Here is a 16,150-nt window from a genome sequence, read left to right as displayed (position 1 = left end):
CTGTCAGTAAACCAAAACTATTGTTATATTTATAGCACAAAAAAAATAATTAAAATTGAAAATCTTCAAACGTAAATGTTTCGCAAAAAAATATTTAACATCGCTTACTTGCATCAAAATCTTTAGATTAACATAAAAACCAGGCAAAAATATTCTCTATTTTCACTGCTCGCCCATAGTTTTAAATAGTTAAACTAAACTTCTCTGCTGCACAAAGGCAAAATCTAAAAGAACTGTTTAAATACTGTGCAGAACCATGCTTACCTCCCCTGCTCAAGAACACTTTCTACAGATCTTTATGAAATGTGCTGTGTTATGTTGTTGGTGCTGATGTAGAACACTGGGTAAAGGTTTCTGTGAGAAATACTGAGCATCTGAGCATTCAAAGCATTCAAATAAAATTCAAAATATCAATTCTAAGTGTGCCACAGTTTTGCCGTATTTTCATATTATTTACGTTCACCCTGCGTTTAGATGACTTTTTGGTGCATGTTAAAACGTTGATGGTAGTAAATGCAATTTGTGAGCAAATAAGAAGATAGGACTAATTGTGATTTTAATCATTTGACAGCCCCAACTGAATGTGTTTTAAAAGGATTGTACTGGGGCAGGGAGTTAAATAATAATAATAATAATAATAATAACAATCTAGCAAGATGACTTTATTGGTTTCCAAAGATTTTTGCACAGTACTATATATAGCAATTTTCCCAGTAAGTATGGGGTCTAATGCACACCTTTGCCAAATTAAAAATTGCGCAGGCTGTAATACACATTGGTATTAAATGCTTTTGGACCTTACACATCAGCTTTAGTGCAGCACTGTAATTTTGGGCTAAGCTAAAGATATGGATGTAGTGCCAAAACACCACGTCAGGCCTCTACAATGAGCCGAGCATACCGATACTGTAGAGAAGATGGATTACGTAAAAGCACAGTGCCAAGTTTGTCTGGGGGCTGGTTGAGGAGCATATGCAGGAGCCCTGTAAGGCTCACAAAACCAAGAGCCTCCCCACTACCTGTAGCCAGAGAGAAATCTCCCTGTGTCACCCAGCCCAGGGTCAACCGTGAGCAGTGGGAAGAGACACTAGGCAATGGCTCATGCCACACTCCCTGCACTAGGCCACTACACTTAAGCACCGCCTTTGAGGAGTCAGTACCTTGAAAGACAGTGCTACTGGGGTCATTGTTAGAACCTTCAAGTGGAGTGGTGGGGCTAATTTGCTGCTGTTCTTTGGAGCTAAAGCCAGACTCTTGCTTTTTCTTAGGATCCAGGCTAGAATCCTCTGGTGAAGTTGCAGACTTCTGTGGTGTAATTTTGCGCCTCTTCTTCAGCAGATGCTTGAAATGGTCTCTGTGTCTGGGTTCATGGGGGCCACTGCACTGGGGGTCTCCATTTAACTGCTGCAGGTCTTGAGAAGTAGGGACACATAGCATGGCATGCATTACTGGCAGCCCCTTACTCAGCATACAAACACGCACCCACACTAGACACTGCCTCCACTGTGCCTGCAGTTCCATGGCAGCCGCCTGGTTGAGTAGAGGGGTAGGGCAACCACAGATCACTCTGCGAGAGCGTGCAGAAGATGGTCGACACCAGAACGACAGCTGCCTTAGTACCTTACGGCTTCTGCAGAGACAACAAACACACTACCATCTTTGATTAAGGCCAGACATACCTTGACATTTCAAAACACATTATCCCATCAATGGTATTAATAGGATCAAATTTGCCAGAAATATAGTCTTAATTAATTAATTAAAAGTAGACACTTTTAATAGCAATGCCACCTCAAAACAGTGAAAGTAGATGCTGTGTGTGCACTGTCTCCAGAGACTGCCATCACTCCTGCCATTTTAGCTGCCTGGAGTTCTCCGTTTTCTCCATCCTTTGTCACCTTTTCCTCCCATTCCTCTGACAGCTGTTGCCATGGGCACCGGAAAGGAGCCAAGCAGCCATGTTTGATATAATTTGTGCGTTTAGAGGGGGGACGCCTGTATATTAATGAGAATAAAATTGTTTCAGCATATTGGCAAACTACTAAAGTTCAGGATGATGTTGTGATCCCATGCCAAACACACACACACGTGTCAAACTAAAGTGATTCACACTTAAAAACAAGATAATATCATAAATATGGATGGATTTAACTTCATATATTTGAAATGGTGAAAGATTTAATGCAGGAAGGAAAGCAATGCATTCTTCACCTCTTAAACTTTTCCAACAGTTCATCTTCCTGCAGCTCCTGGAAGCGGGCACCTGCAGGGCAGTCTGGGAAATCATGGGGGAAATGGGGCATGCCTTTATTCTGGGAATGTTTCAAACTCATATGGAGTCCTCCAACACGTACACCTCGGTACACCTGTCACACAAACAAAAACACCCTTCTGTTAATTATCCTTCAGTGACTAATATACATTAGCAATTTAAAATATTAAAGAAGAGTGTTATTGAGAAATGCCAATTCTTGCTGTATATCCACAGATTAAAATCTTGAAATTACAAACCGGATTCCAAAAAAGTTGGGACACTAAACAAATTGTGAATAAAAACTGAATGCAATGATGTGGAGATGGCAAATGTCAATATTTTATTTGTAATAGAACATCGATGACAGATCAAAAGTTTAATCTGAGTAAATATAACATTTTAAAGGAAAAATACGTTGATTCAAAATTTCACAGTGTCAACAAATCCCAAAAAAGTTGGCACAAGTAGCAATAAGTGGCTGGAAAAAGGAAATTGAGCATATAACAAACAGCTGGAAGACCAATTAACACTAATTAGGTCAATTGACAACATGATTGGGTATAAAAAGAGCTTCTCAGAGTGTCCGTGTCTCTCTGAAGACAAGATGGTAAGAGGATCACCAATTCCACCATTGTTGCGCAGAAAGATTGTGCAGCAATACCAGAATGGTGTTACCCAGCGTAAAATAGCAAAGACTTTTAAGTTATCATCATCAACCGTGCATAACATCATCAAAAGTTTCAGAGAATCTGGAACAATTGCTGTGCGTAAGGGTCAAGGCCGCAAAACTCTACTGAACGCTCGTGATCTCCGGGCCCTTAACATCACTGCACCTCAAACAGGAATGCCACTGTCAAGGAAATAACAGAATGGGCTCAGGAATACTTCCAGAAAGCATGGTCAGTGAACACAATCCACCATGCCATCCACCGTTACCAGCTGAAACTCTACAGTGCAAAGAGGAAGCCATTTCTAAGCAAGCTCCACAAGCTCAGACATTTGTACTGGGCCAGGGGTCTTTTAAAATGGATTTTAAAACTATATTTCGCGCATCGTAAAGAGGAAGGTGCGACAAAGAAGGCCCAAGACGACTGAACACTTAGAGGTCTGTATTAGACATGAATGGGAGAGAATTCCTATTTCTAAACTTGAGAAACTGGTCTCCTCTGTCCCCAGACGTCTGTTGAGTGTTGTAAGAAGGGCGGATGCCACACAGTGGTAAAAAAAAAAATGGCCTTGTCCCAACTTTTTTGGGATTTGTTGACACCATGAAATTTTGAAACAACATATTTTTCCCTTAAAATGATACATTCTCTCAGTTTAAACTTTTAATCTGTGATTTGTGTTCTATTCTGAATAAAATATTAGATGTTGGCACCTCCACATTGCATTCAGTTTTTATTCACACTTTGTTCAGTGCCCCAACTTTTTTGGAATCCGGTTTGTACACCAAACACTGCATGTAAGAAGCCAACTCTATGGTGTACTGTGGTTGTTAAATTGTTTTGCAGAAAATAAGGAATGTACATAAATATTAAATAAGAGAATCAAATAAGAGGGGAAAATTAATTTTTTTAAAATAAAATATCCATCAGCAGCAATTACAGCATCTTTGTGCTTTAGAGGATAAGGACCCGTCCACATGGATCCTTTTATTTTTATAAACAGATTTCACCCTCTTTTTTAAAATAACCCCAACCGGACAAATACGAAAACGGCTGCATTATCACACTAGTCCAGTAGGGGGCCCCATTACCTCTTTAAGAGAGACATCCAAATACCACAAAGCATGAATGAAACACAGGTTTAATCCCAAATCTGTTCATAATCCCTATGTAGCGCAGTATGCAAGTCATGAATTTGCTGAATTCAATTTCAGTGACCTAAAATGCAGTTTTCCTGTGGATGGGAGTCCAAAACGCAGTCAAAATTCTTCAAGATGTAAACAAGCTAACCTATACTGTATAAGTCAAGTAGCAATAGTGTTTTAAGGAAAGAACATGCATCGTTTGCCTTTAAGGGACTAATGCTGTTTTTTTTTCTATTAAATAAAAATGGCTTGAGAACTGTGAACATAAATTGGCACTGTGCATTTTTATTTCATCTCATTATAAAACCAGACAACAATACAATGCCCCAAAACACTGCTAGCAGCAGCATTAAATCATTTCTTCAATAATAATAACTTTAAAAATAAATAAATAAAATTCCAGGTAGACTCTGGACCCACCGTGACCCTAAACTGGATAAGAGGTTACAGATAATGAATGAATGAATGAATTAATAAAACGTTGCTTCTGCTATCTCACACCTAGGTAAAGAAGGTGCTGTGCTATTGGATCCTTGTGTTTGTTTGACAAAAGCATGTCACTGCCGTTTTTACAATAAGACCCCAAGGAATTGTGTTCCTGAAATGATAATGTAATAATGCTATGTGTATGTCTCAGAATGCCAGTTCTCACCAGAGGCACCCAAAAAGCCATGCCCCAACCCTTAGGCAGTAGTAGATCCCATCCAGAGCCCCAACCATGCTTGTCTTCCCCTTGCTGTTTCCCTGCCTGATGGAGCAGCAGGATGGGCACTCTGCTCTGTGAAGGAGTTGGCAACCTGGAGCCTGGAACCAGCAACTCCCTTTTCATCCTGTTCAGATCCTGAAACACAAAATAATACTTAATTGTGTCTACTCTTTGAAAGCTGTTTTAAAAAGCTGTCCGTCAGCTTAATATACTGATTCAAAATTAAAACACTCCATTACAGAGAAATGTGACAACTCTAATATCTTTAAGATAGTGTGATAGTTTTATTTATGTGTAATTCTCTGCTCATTGAACATTTCAGATGTCATGTTTTCAGCAAAGTACACTAGCGCCTACTAGTGCTGGGCAATAGGTGCACAAATCAATATCACGATTACTTGTAATTTTTACGACGACTGGGATTAATGAACAATTATTTTGTTTGTGCATTTTTGACCCTCATTATTGAGTGACAAGGCTTGTACTGTAAATATACTCCAGTAATAAATATTGGATATTTTTTTGGTGTGGGATTGCGCTTTTGTGACTAAAACTGTTTTTTCTCAGCGTTTACATTTGACTCCTTTTTGTTCAGTGCTGTTTTAATTATAGTAAAACACAGCACAGCCAAACCATAGATGCTGCGTTTTTCTTTGATGCTGCGTTATTTTTGGAGCTGTATAGAAGCAAATCTGTCTCATCAGACATTGAAATATTACCACCTTTGAATTTGTAGCACTTTAGTTTTGTTTTTTTTTGCACTGAAATTATGCATCTGAATATAATTGCTCTTGAACAGAACTCGTGAATTTTCAAGAACACGTTTTCACTGTTATTATTCAAGGTTAATAGATTCAGATAAAATAATTTCAAGCTCAAACAAATACAAACAATATATTTCGAAGTTGTCCAAATTCGGTATGAAATTCAGACACCAAAATACGAGTTACAAAAAATTCAGATACAGGGGGGAAAAAAATAGAGAAGGTAGCAAAACATTTGAGAATGGGAGTAAAAAAACGTTTGAGAGCGATAGGATCAGTGTATGCAGTTCCTCTCTCTGTGTTCACGTGTTTCACATTTGCGCTCCTGGGATATTTACACACATGAAATGTTAAAAACGTTCTTATATTTTCACCTTGTGTTCTTGCGCCATCTGCTTTTGACACTGATGTGAAACCATATGAGAGTGAGTAAGACAGACAGACAGTGAGAGAATCACAGAAACATTACAGTACCTGGTCTGAGATCTTGTTGTTAGTGACGTTTTCTCTGACCGACTGGTCCCATAAAGCACTTTGAGCACATGGTGCTGAAACTCCTTTTAGTGTAAGGTTTTTCCTCCTCTCCTCACTAACACCTACAACACATGCATGCATACAGATGCACACACATACATGACCAGCAAGTATTCCTAATGTCCATGGTTAGGGTTTACATTACACATATTTCCAAATCAGCAATGTAAATAAGATGATGTAGAAAGAAGGGGAGAGTAGAGGGGAATTGATGCTCAGTATAAATATGTTCAGCTCTGAGGGACCCTAGAAAGGAGTGTAAGAAATACATGAAGATATGGGCCCTGCCAGGATTTGAACCTGGTTCATCTGCATGGAGAAGCAGAGGCTCCCAGGAGCTCAGGACCAGATACACAACGTGCTCCCCACCCACCTCAGAGCTGCACTGTATCTCCATGTTATGGTCTCCATATTCAGGTTATGCTATGCTATCAGTATATGTCTGAAATCTGAAGTGAAACAGCTCACCTTGTGGCTCTTGCAGATCAGGTGTAGCTTTACCACGTGTTTCAGGCAGGGTCAGTCTTGGATCATCCACAGTCAACCCCAAAACACAACCTGCTGGCAGCTCTGAAGTGGAGTGTACACCTTGCACAAATAAAGTGATGAAAGAGAAATAAAGAGACCTGACATGCTGAGGTAAAAAGAGGTGTTTTCTGATCCCCAGAGGTGCATTATGTAGGACTGAACAGAAAATCTGGTCATCAAAACTTTTGGGCCAAAAACGAGCAAAATTAATTTTGGCATTGGCCAAATGAAAATCTCTAAAAGCACTGCTGTGTCTGATCCACTCATTACAGCGAAACACATAACACATCACCACCATTTCAGAGTCACTGTAGCGCTGACAACGACCCACCATACACACCTTACCTGGCCTGTGGTGATCCCAAAGAACAGGGAGAAAGGGGTCTAACAATGTATGCAGAGAAACAGGTGGACTACAACCTGTAATTTTAAAACTACAAAGTTCATGTATATGGCAAGTGGAGCTGATAAAAATAGGCAATGAGTGAAGATACAGCATAGATTTTCCTAATCCAATGATTAGGAGTGTTGTGAACAGTGCATAGAGAGCTTCATGGAATGGGTTTCCACTGCCAAGCAGCTGCATCGAAGCCTATCATCAAGTGCCATGCAAAGTATTGGATACACTAGTGTAAAGCACACTACATTTATTAGCTGAAAAAAATTATTCTTCATTGCAGCATTTTTTTTAATACCTTCCCTGTTTTCCAGAAACACTTGGACATTGCGTAGTATAATGTACAAATTATTTCAAATCATATAATTAATTGAAAAATAGTACAAAGACAGCATTTCCTTGTTTATTTATACCTTTATTTACTAACTATATCCAGGCACAGAAGTTTTTCTGGCATCAAAACGGTGTGTTTGTGCATGTATATTTCTTTTTCAACATTTTTTTCATTTAAATAAATTTGTTTTTTATGATTTCCAAAACCCAGCCAGCTTACATTATGTAACTGAGAGTGAAATATGATCGTAAAAATATAAATGATGTACCTCTCAATAGTTGGAACACATCTGCTTGCTGCTTATGTAAAGACATTTTCTCCATGTCCTTACACTCTGCTGGCCACCAGAAATCAGATGAACTCGCTGTTGCACCAACCTAAGAAATCCCATAATCAAATTATAAGTTTTAAAATTGGATAATAGGTCCATTTAGCTACATTTCACTGGCAAAGTTGTATTTTATAGCACTTTTTACAATCAATTATTATTGTAATACACTTGGCTTTATATTTTTTGCACAACTTGCATATACTTTAAGTCTTACCTCACTATTGGTGGCTGGCAGAAGTGTCTCAGTCAAGACGGCATTGGACAGAGGACCAATCAGACGATAGCGTAATATTTCCATGGAGAGATCACTGTAAGGAAGCATGGATATAAAGGGAAACAAGAAGTCTCATGATTTTATTGAAGATGAGAAAACCTGAAAGAAATATGACGGCCAACTCCACCAGTGAGGACTCTGTTAGCACTCATTATTAATACATTATGTCTGACACCTCAAAATAGCCAGAAAAGATCAAGTAAAATTCGACTCCTGCAAACAACATTTGTATGTATTACTAAGTAAGTCTAATGCATATAAACTACTTACTTAATGACGATGTCTGTCTCTGAAGACTTCCACCTGACAGGAGTTGTGGGAGATCGAGTGCCATCACCCAGGAGCTTTTTTGTGAGATGGCTCTCACCACCATCATCTTCTCTTTTCCTCTTAGGATGATGTAAATCAGAGACAGGGTCTGGAGAGTCTGGTGTAGTGATGTTTTGGGGGATTGAGTGAACAGCTGGAGACTCTGCCTCAAAGCACTGGCACACTGTCTGCAACTCTGGCAGTAGTTCCTGACATATAAAAAAAAAAGTCCATTAACAAACCAGAGCCAGTAGGAGAACACAGCACATTTCTAATTTTTGAGTAGAACCTAGAAGTATATATTCTGACATTTATATAATTATAGACATTCCACAAGAAACTGAGAAAAAAAAACAAAAGCTCTTGATAGCATCCAGGATATTCGCAACTTGTTCTTTCTTACTCCATCAGTCACAACAAGTTACACTTTCTTTGTATATAAGTTAATGTTAACAGCATGGGTTCATTTAATATTACCAGCACAGTGACTCTTATACCTACTGATACATAGAAGTGCCCAGAGCCAGGAGTATGAGCTACTCCGAGCGCCCTGTTTGTTTTGTACGGTAAGAAATGCAACATGGCACTCACAGTTAGTAACAGCACTGCTTCTAGTCTTTAAATACATGGATAACAACGTAAACTAACATTACTTTTGAAATGTGCTGGTAATATCAGTAACTGATCTTAGGTAACCTGCTAAAGAGCTAAGCCAGTGGTTCTCAAACTGTGGTACAGGAAGCAGCAAGTGGTGGTGCACCAGATGCACTTAATTGTTCATGTTTCACAATTTTTTTAAGATTTCTGAATTGCTGTGCTTTTGTCCATTTCCGGTGTTCTTTGTACTTACTTTTGTTTGGGTTCCTGATTTACATAAATAAAAGGCATTAATAACAACCATATTGTTTTCTTGTTAGAATATTATGATCTGGGACAGTTTGGCTAATTGTCTAAGGTCTCTTGTGAAAATCAACAGCATAATAAATTACAATAAATACAGATCATCACACATGTGGCTTATTCACTACGTTCATTCATTCATTGTAAGTGCTAATCCAGTTCAGGGCAGCGGTGGGTCTGGAGCCTACCCGGAATCACTGGGTGCTAGGTGGGAACACACCCTGGAGGGGACACCAGTCCTTATCAGAGCGACACACACTTACACCTACAGACACTTTTTGAGCCACCAATCCTCCTACCAATACCAATGTATGTTTTTGGACCTTGGGAGGAAAACAAAGCACCCGGAAGAAACCCACACAGACACAGGGAGAACATATTTACTACATGGATTTTAATTAATTTACATATAGGGTGCCAATAATTCTGGAACTGACCGATTTTTTTCAGTAATGAGAAACTTACCTGCTTCAAATTAGGATGTATCCAGAGCCATAACTGTCTCTGAGGTGATTCAGCACTGCGAGGTCTCCAGAGAAACTGAACAGGGCCCAGCGGCTGCCGAGGGTACTGATCACATCTGTAGAGCATTACACTGCCCTCTTTCTGGCCAGATTTACACAGTACTGCAGCAAAAGTTGGACCTGCAGGTGGATACATTCTGTTAAACTTTCTGAACTTCATATACAAAGCCATTTTAAAAAATGTTGGGACATTTTTAAATGTAATTAAAAGTAGTATCTGTGATATGTTAACAGTCTTGTGATGAATGCTATTTAAGCTTAAAGATTTAGGTACAATGAACGAACAATATGGAGGTTCCAAACACAATTGCCAGGCAAGCTCTCCAGCCATCAATGCTCTTGATTTTGACACAAAACATTCGCACAGAAAAAAATATTTACATTCACAAGAACTCTGCTTTTCTGGAAATGGCATTGTACCTTGGTAAACATTATTTCACCTGCAGTGCATGCAGTCAATATATGTTTAGCCAACATGGTTATATTCTCATTTAATTTTCACTTCGGATTTGGAAAGACGTTTTCAAATGAACCAGTAGCAAGAATGCTACTTGTGTCTGCCTGTGCCTTGAGGGATTTGCTGTGTTCTTTTTACTGATCATACACTTTTGTTAATTAATAATATAATCAGTGCACAGTGATTGAGACTTCAAAAGCATATAGTTTTGTAAAGTACGAGTAGTGTGAGGCGGAGGTACTGCAGACAGATTGTTGTAGTAACTTAGAAGCTAGCAGTGTAAGGTTATTAATTCAACATGAAACATACTACAGTTTATAGAGTTATTCCAATGTTGAATATTTACTAGAATTCTACAATAGGGGGTGGGCAATATGGCCCTTAAATAATATCACGATATTTCAGGGTATTTTGGTGATAATTATATTCTTGGCGATGGAAAAAACACTGAAAATAATTGTATTAATTTCTAGAACACACTATTATACCAAGATAAGTTATATTAATAACATTTAATTTCTTATTAAAATTTTATTCAATTACATTTTATTTCAGTACAAATCTAACAATTTCAAACATTCAGAATAAACAAATAAATGTGTAAACATGTGCTTATTTTGTAAACAACCGTAACTTTCTCAATTCTGATACTGTATAAAAAAATATTTAGAATATTTTTTATTTTATATCCCAACCACCTCCACACGACAGTAGTCACTCTTTTTTGGAGCAAATTTCTGAACGCAGAGCAAATTTCCACCATACCCGTCTCTGTGCCTAAATGACGTAACAAATGTATTATCATTTAAAACAAATCTGCGATATTATTGCACACGATACGATATGGCACAGCCCTATGCTACAACATGGTTAAATACACTCAAACTGCTCATACAAGTCTTCCCCAGCTACTTCATATAACATTACTTCCAAATCTTCCATGTTCTGGTGGAGCTGGGGCGCCGTCACCACATACGCTAATGTCCAAACACAGCATAGGGTCTGTGAGATACACTGGTGTGACTTTTAATCAATCAAATTCAAAAAGTACATATGCATTTACATTTGAAGGTTGTCTATGTTTTTAAATATGATGTGTACATATATTTCACTGCAAAATTCTACATTTTTCTAATGCTAATATCTGAAAACCTACTCTTCATATAGCCTCTGATCAGCCTGAATATGAATTTGCTATCCTTTACTAAAACAAATAAATATTTGCCATATTCTTCATATGTGTATTCAGATTTTGGATCATACCTGTGTCTTTACTGGTCAGCCTGGAGAGCGCACTCAGTAGCTGCTCCTCTGGACCCTGGAGTTCCACACAGCAGTAGTATGACAAGTCCTAAAAAAAAAAAAAAAAAACATACATTGTAGCACAATGTGAGAAGATATACATAGACTGCTTTGTTTCTTTATGATACAGAGAATTACATGATGATTATGTGGCGTTCATCTTATAGTCTGACCTGCAGTAGACATCCAGCACTCATAGCTCTGTAGCTGGCCCTGTAGCATTTGTACGTGGGTCTGTCTCCAAGGCAATAACCCCATCTCTTCAGCATGTGGAAACGCTTGGCATGCCAAATATGCGTTTCCAGCCATTTGTTTTTCCTCTGTCGTCTATTAAACTCCAGGAGTAAACTGCCATGGTGACGGCGAGCACGACGACTTTTGGACTTTGACTGCTCTTTCTTCTCTTTCTGTCCTGCCTGATGACTCTTCTCCAACTGGAAATCACAGAAAAACAAACAGATGTATCTACACCGACATACACAAGCTACTGAAACGTGTCTTTGAGTTTAACTTTTAAAATTAGAGACACCCAAAACCCACAGTGGCGTGTTAGCACTCATCTGAATGCACTGTGCCTGCATTAAAGAGCAGCAGCATTTTTTATACCCATTTTATTTCTGTGTTCATTTTTTGTTTGGTGCCAAATTAAAAAATTGTCATTAACGTTGACCCATCATTTTACTGCTCAACCTATTTTTGTGTGTACTATGCACCAGATGTCAATATTACAATACGTTCACACTGCAGGTAAAAGTGGCCCATATCTGTTTGTCCATATGGATCTGTTGTTTGTCTTGCTGTGTAAACAGCACCAATCGCACTGAATCTGAATTTTTTAAATCAGATTTGGGCTACTTTCATATACGGTATTGAGATCTGTGGATCTCCCTATCCAATCTGTGGCAATGCGACTCTCAGCCAGATGGGAATTCTTGTGACTTTTACATCACTCTGGCTGCTGAGAATGACTACAGTCAAAAACATGTATTACTCTAAAGTCTTTAGGACATGGAAATGGCCAGGTAAAAAAAAAAACCTCATAAAACGTCTTAACCCAGGTTCCCGTCTCTCATTTATGAGAAAATAAATGTGTGGAAATGTGTATACATTTTTTTGAGAATATGCATTAGAAGAGCTTTTTTAGTATTTCTTCATCAGCTTCATATTTTTCATGTTGGTATGAAGCTGCATAAATTGGGATCATCGAGATATAATAAACTCATGTCAGTGCTCCTCTTCTCTCTGAAGAAAATATGTTTGTGAGAGACCTGCCAAATTTGTGGTTAGAGTGAAAGATACATCAGCTCATGTTTTAATATTAATTAGTCTCTGATAGCGCTCATTTGGAATTTTGTGATGCAGCGCTGCACAGAAAAACACAGGTCCAGTTCCTTCCATTCAAAAAGAAACTGCTTTGGGTGAAACAGATGGAGCCTGAGGCATCATCATTTTGCATGTATCAGTTTAGGAGCGTGATCTGTTCAGACTGATGTCAGATATAGGTCACATTTTATATTAAGTGTGAACAGCAGCACAAGAAATACCTGATTTGATCACGAAATCAGATTTGGGCCACTTTTACCTACTGTGTGAGCATAGCCTTAGATTATTGTTCTCTGCTGGATAAATGTCCGATGCGCCATTATCCATGTAAAGGTCTTACCATCCTGTGTGCCACCTCTCTCAAGCGGCAGGGCAGTCTCTTAGGGTTGTGGCTCATGGCCCGACGCCGCATGTGCTTAGGCAAAGCACCAAACACATGACAGCTTCCTGTTGTCTTCCTAACAGCCTTCAGCATGACACTGACTTCTGCAGCTCTTGCTTTGGCAAACAGGGATGCTAAAGCAAGAATAAATGGAGAAGCATTAATAGATGAAGACTGAGATTATTACAGAGGATCAATATGTTTGTAACTGTTGTATTGCACACAGGTTTGACGTACTCACCAGTTATGTATTTGGGCAGGGCCTGGTCAGCAGGGGTTCCTCCATCGTGATGCCCTCTTGACCAGCCTCTGTGACCAGCTTGATGTGATCTGCCGTACTGTGAACGTTCCCTCGTGTGCTGCGGACTGTCATAACTGCACCCTACAGATGATGAAATCTGATAAAGCACATGCTAACAAACATTGATTTGGCACACTAATAAAAACAGACCTTGTAAAACCCTGAAAAATGCCTTAGGTTCTCTCACATCACTGGTGATGAATATTCACCTGATACGCATGTTATGTTATTTTGGACCCACTTTCTGCTAAATCACTACTAGTATGTAATTTAAATTAAATTAAATTAAATCAATTAACACTTAATATATACTAAGTGTACTAGTCATGTGCTATTATTGTCACTCTTCTTACCCGGCTGAAATATATTTCTCTGAGCTGCCTGACTGAACTCTAAAACACATCAACATGAGATTAATATAAAATGAAAGTCACCAATATAAACAAAGGGCGGCACCTTGGTGCAGCAGCTAGTGTCACAGTCACACAGCTCCAGGGACCTGTGGGGTTCGAGTCCCACTCCGGGTGACTGTTTGTGCGGAGTGTGGTGTGTTCTCCCTGTGTCTGCGTGGGTTTCCTCCGGGTGACTGTCTGTGAGGAGTGTGGTGTGTTCTCCCTGTGTCTGCGTGGGTTTCCTCCGGGTGACTGTCTGTGAGGAGTGTGGTGTGTTCTCCCCGTGTCTGCGTGGGTTTCCTCCGGGTGACTGTCTGTGAGGAGTGTGGTGTGTTCTCCCTGTGTCTGCGTGGGTGTCCTCCGGGTGACTGTCTGTGAGGAGTGTGGTGTGTTCTCCCTGTGTCTGCGTGGGTGTCCTCCGGGTGACTGTCTGTGAGGAGTGTGGTGTGTTCTCCCTGTGTCTGCGTGGGTGTCCTCCGGGTGACTGTCTGTGAGGAGTGTGGTGTGTTCTTCCTGTGTCTGCGTGGGTTTCCTTCCACGCTCCAAAAACATACGTTGGTAGGCGGATTGGTTATTCCAAAAAAAATTGTCTGTAGGTGTGAGTGAATGTGTGTCGCCCTGTGAAGGACTGGCACCCCCTCCAGGGTGTGTTCCTAACTTGCACCCAGTGATTCTGGGTAGGCTCCGGACCCAACACGACCCTGAACCTGAACTGGATAAGGGTTACAAACAATGAATGTTTGACCATGTCACATCAGTCAAACTAGTAGCAGAAAATATTCCAATATATAATATTACAAATTTCAATATTTGTAAATGACACGCATTTGACTTAAACAACACTAAGCATATAAATTTATTTTAAATGTACTTAGAGTTGCAGAAATTACATGTGACTAGTACACTCAGTATATATTAAGTGTAACAGCAAGTTGTATTTAAAATGACATTATAATGATTTAGTACAAATTAGTACACTCTTTTTCACAAGGGATCACAATGTGATTACATCTTTAATTACAGTTTACTTTGTGAAAATCACACTTATGAACATTTCTGTCCTAAATAAAGATAATAATTGTTACTTTCATCCACTGAACAATTCAGGTTTGACTTGTGGGCAAGTTAGAGCCCAGTGAGCATTACTCGATTCGATTTACATAGTCATAATTTCAACAGATCATGAGTATATATTCACTCCCTATCGCATTCTATGACAGGTCAGTCTACGCTAAGCTTCATTGTAATTTTGTCTGTAAAAACGTGTTATTTTGAGCCTTGTGCAAACCTCCTGCGCCTCCGACTCTTGGCCACTCTTGTGAAGAGCTGTAGATCACGTTACTCGGCTGATTTTGCATTTTCTTGTTGCGCATTCTGTTCTTGGCCCCCGACATCTACACGGAGAGAAAGAATTGCACAAACATCGATACAAAGCTAAATGCGGAGGTCTACAATCCTCCAGTGTCTGCGTGATGCTCTGCTGCAGCTTTCAAACAAGACGTTGGCTTAAGACTTATCAGGGTTACTGTTCCCATTTAAACCTTATAAGATTGTACGACACTTACATTCTAAAGTTTGTTGTTCCACAGAAACGTTGTACACAGTTCACGCTCCTGATGTAACCCCACCGAACACGCTACTTCACCGTAAGAGCGCCGCTGCCAAAACACATGTCGGAGCAGTTCCGCGTGAAAGGGATTATGGGTATTGTAGTTCTGAGTCAGTGGACGGCTTTATGTCTAAAGCCTAAGGTCTTCCTCAACGTGTACACATTTAAGATTTGAAAGCAGAATTTGAACACACTTCAGATCTCGTACTTCAACCCGTGTACTTACTACTTAAATCCTATTGCCAAGACAAGTGTTGTACTATAGCGCAGTTTCTCAACTCTGGTCCTAGCAGTGATTTCACTACATTTTAGCACACCCACAGCGAATCAGATGAACTTATTAATTAACCGATTAATTTAATCATGTGTATTTGGAAGGAAAGCAAAAATGTGCAGGGCAGGGTCCAGTTCCAGGATTGAGAAACACTACCAAACGGAAACCCTCCCCTGCATTGTTTAGGTTAAGATCCCACAAGGGTTTGTGTACAAAATCTTTCCCTAACCTTATAACTGCACAAGAACGTAATTCATATAAGGAATGTTTTAGGGGACATTTCGACCACAGCTTGTACACTATTTATTGTGTTGCATTGTGGGATTGTTTGACTTCTTTTGGAAATACTCAAAAATGGCGGAACCAAAAATAGTGCACTAAATAGTGAATTGGTTTTAATTGGCTGATATTATTTTTATTTATTTATTTATTTATTTATTTATTT

At 39.3% G+C, this 16,150-nt stretch overlaps 1 protein-coding gene across 1 annotated transcript; it reads right to left on the bottom strand.

Moving 5' to 3' along the window:
• Positions 1 to 8: 8 nt before the first annotated feature.
• On the bottom strand, positions 9 to 15,683 carry pop1 (POP1 homolog, ribonuclease P/MRP subunit). Its single transcript, XM_066676788.1, has 16 exons — positions 15,388 to 15,683; positions 15,111 to 15,216; positions 13,371 to 13,511; positions 13,088 to 13,263; positions 11,598 to 11,858; positions 11,386 to 11,473; positions 9,607 to 9,785; positions 8,203 to 8,450; positions 7,873 to 7,966; positions 7,596 to 7,704; positions 6,537 to 6,656; positions 6,009 to 6,130; positions 4,717 to 4,905; positions 2,212 to 2,366; positions 1,792 to 1,995; positions 9 to 1,630 (listed from the first exon to the last, which is right to left on the bottom strand). Exons 2-16 carry the CDS (start codon positions 15,214 to 15,216, stop codon positions 874 to 876), a joined length of 2,949 nt encoding a protein of 982 aa, XP_066532885.1. The 5' UTR covers positions 15,388 to 15,683; the 3' UTR covers positions 9 to 873.
• Positions 15,684 to 16,150: the final 467 nt, after the last annotated feature.

The sequence above is a fragment of the Hoplias malabaricus genome, chromosome 1 (assembly GCF_029633855.1).
Source record: "Hoplias malabaricus isolate fHopMal1 chromosome 1, fHopMal1.hap1, whole genome shotgun sequence".
NCBI classification, from domain to species: domain Eukaryota; kingdom Metazoa; phylum Chordata; class Actinopteri; order Characiformes; family Erythrinidae; genus Hoplias; species Hoplias malabaricus.
This window is presented reverse-complemented; position numbering and strand designations above follow the sequence as displayed.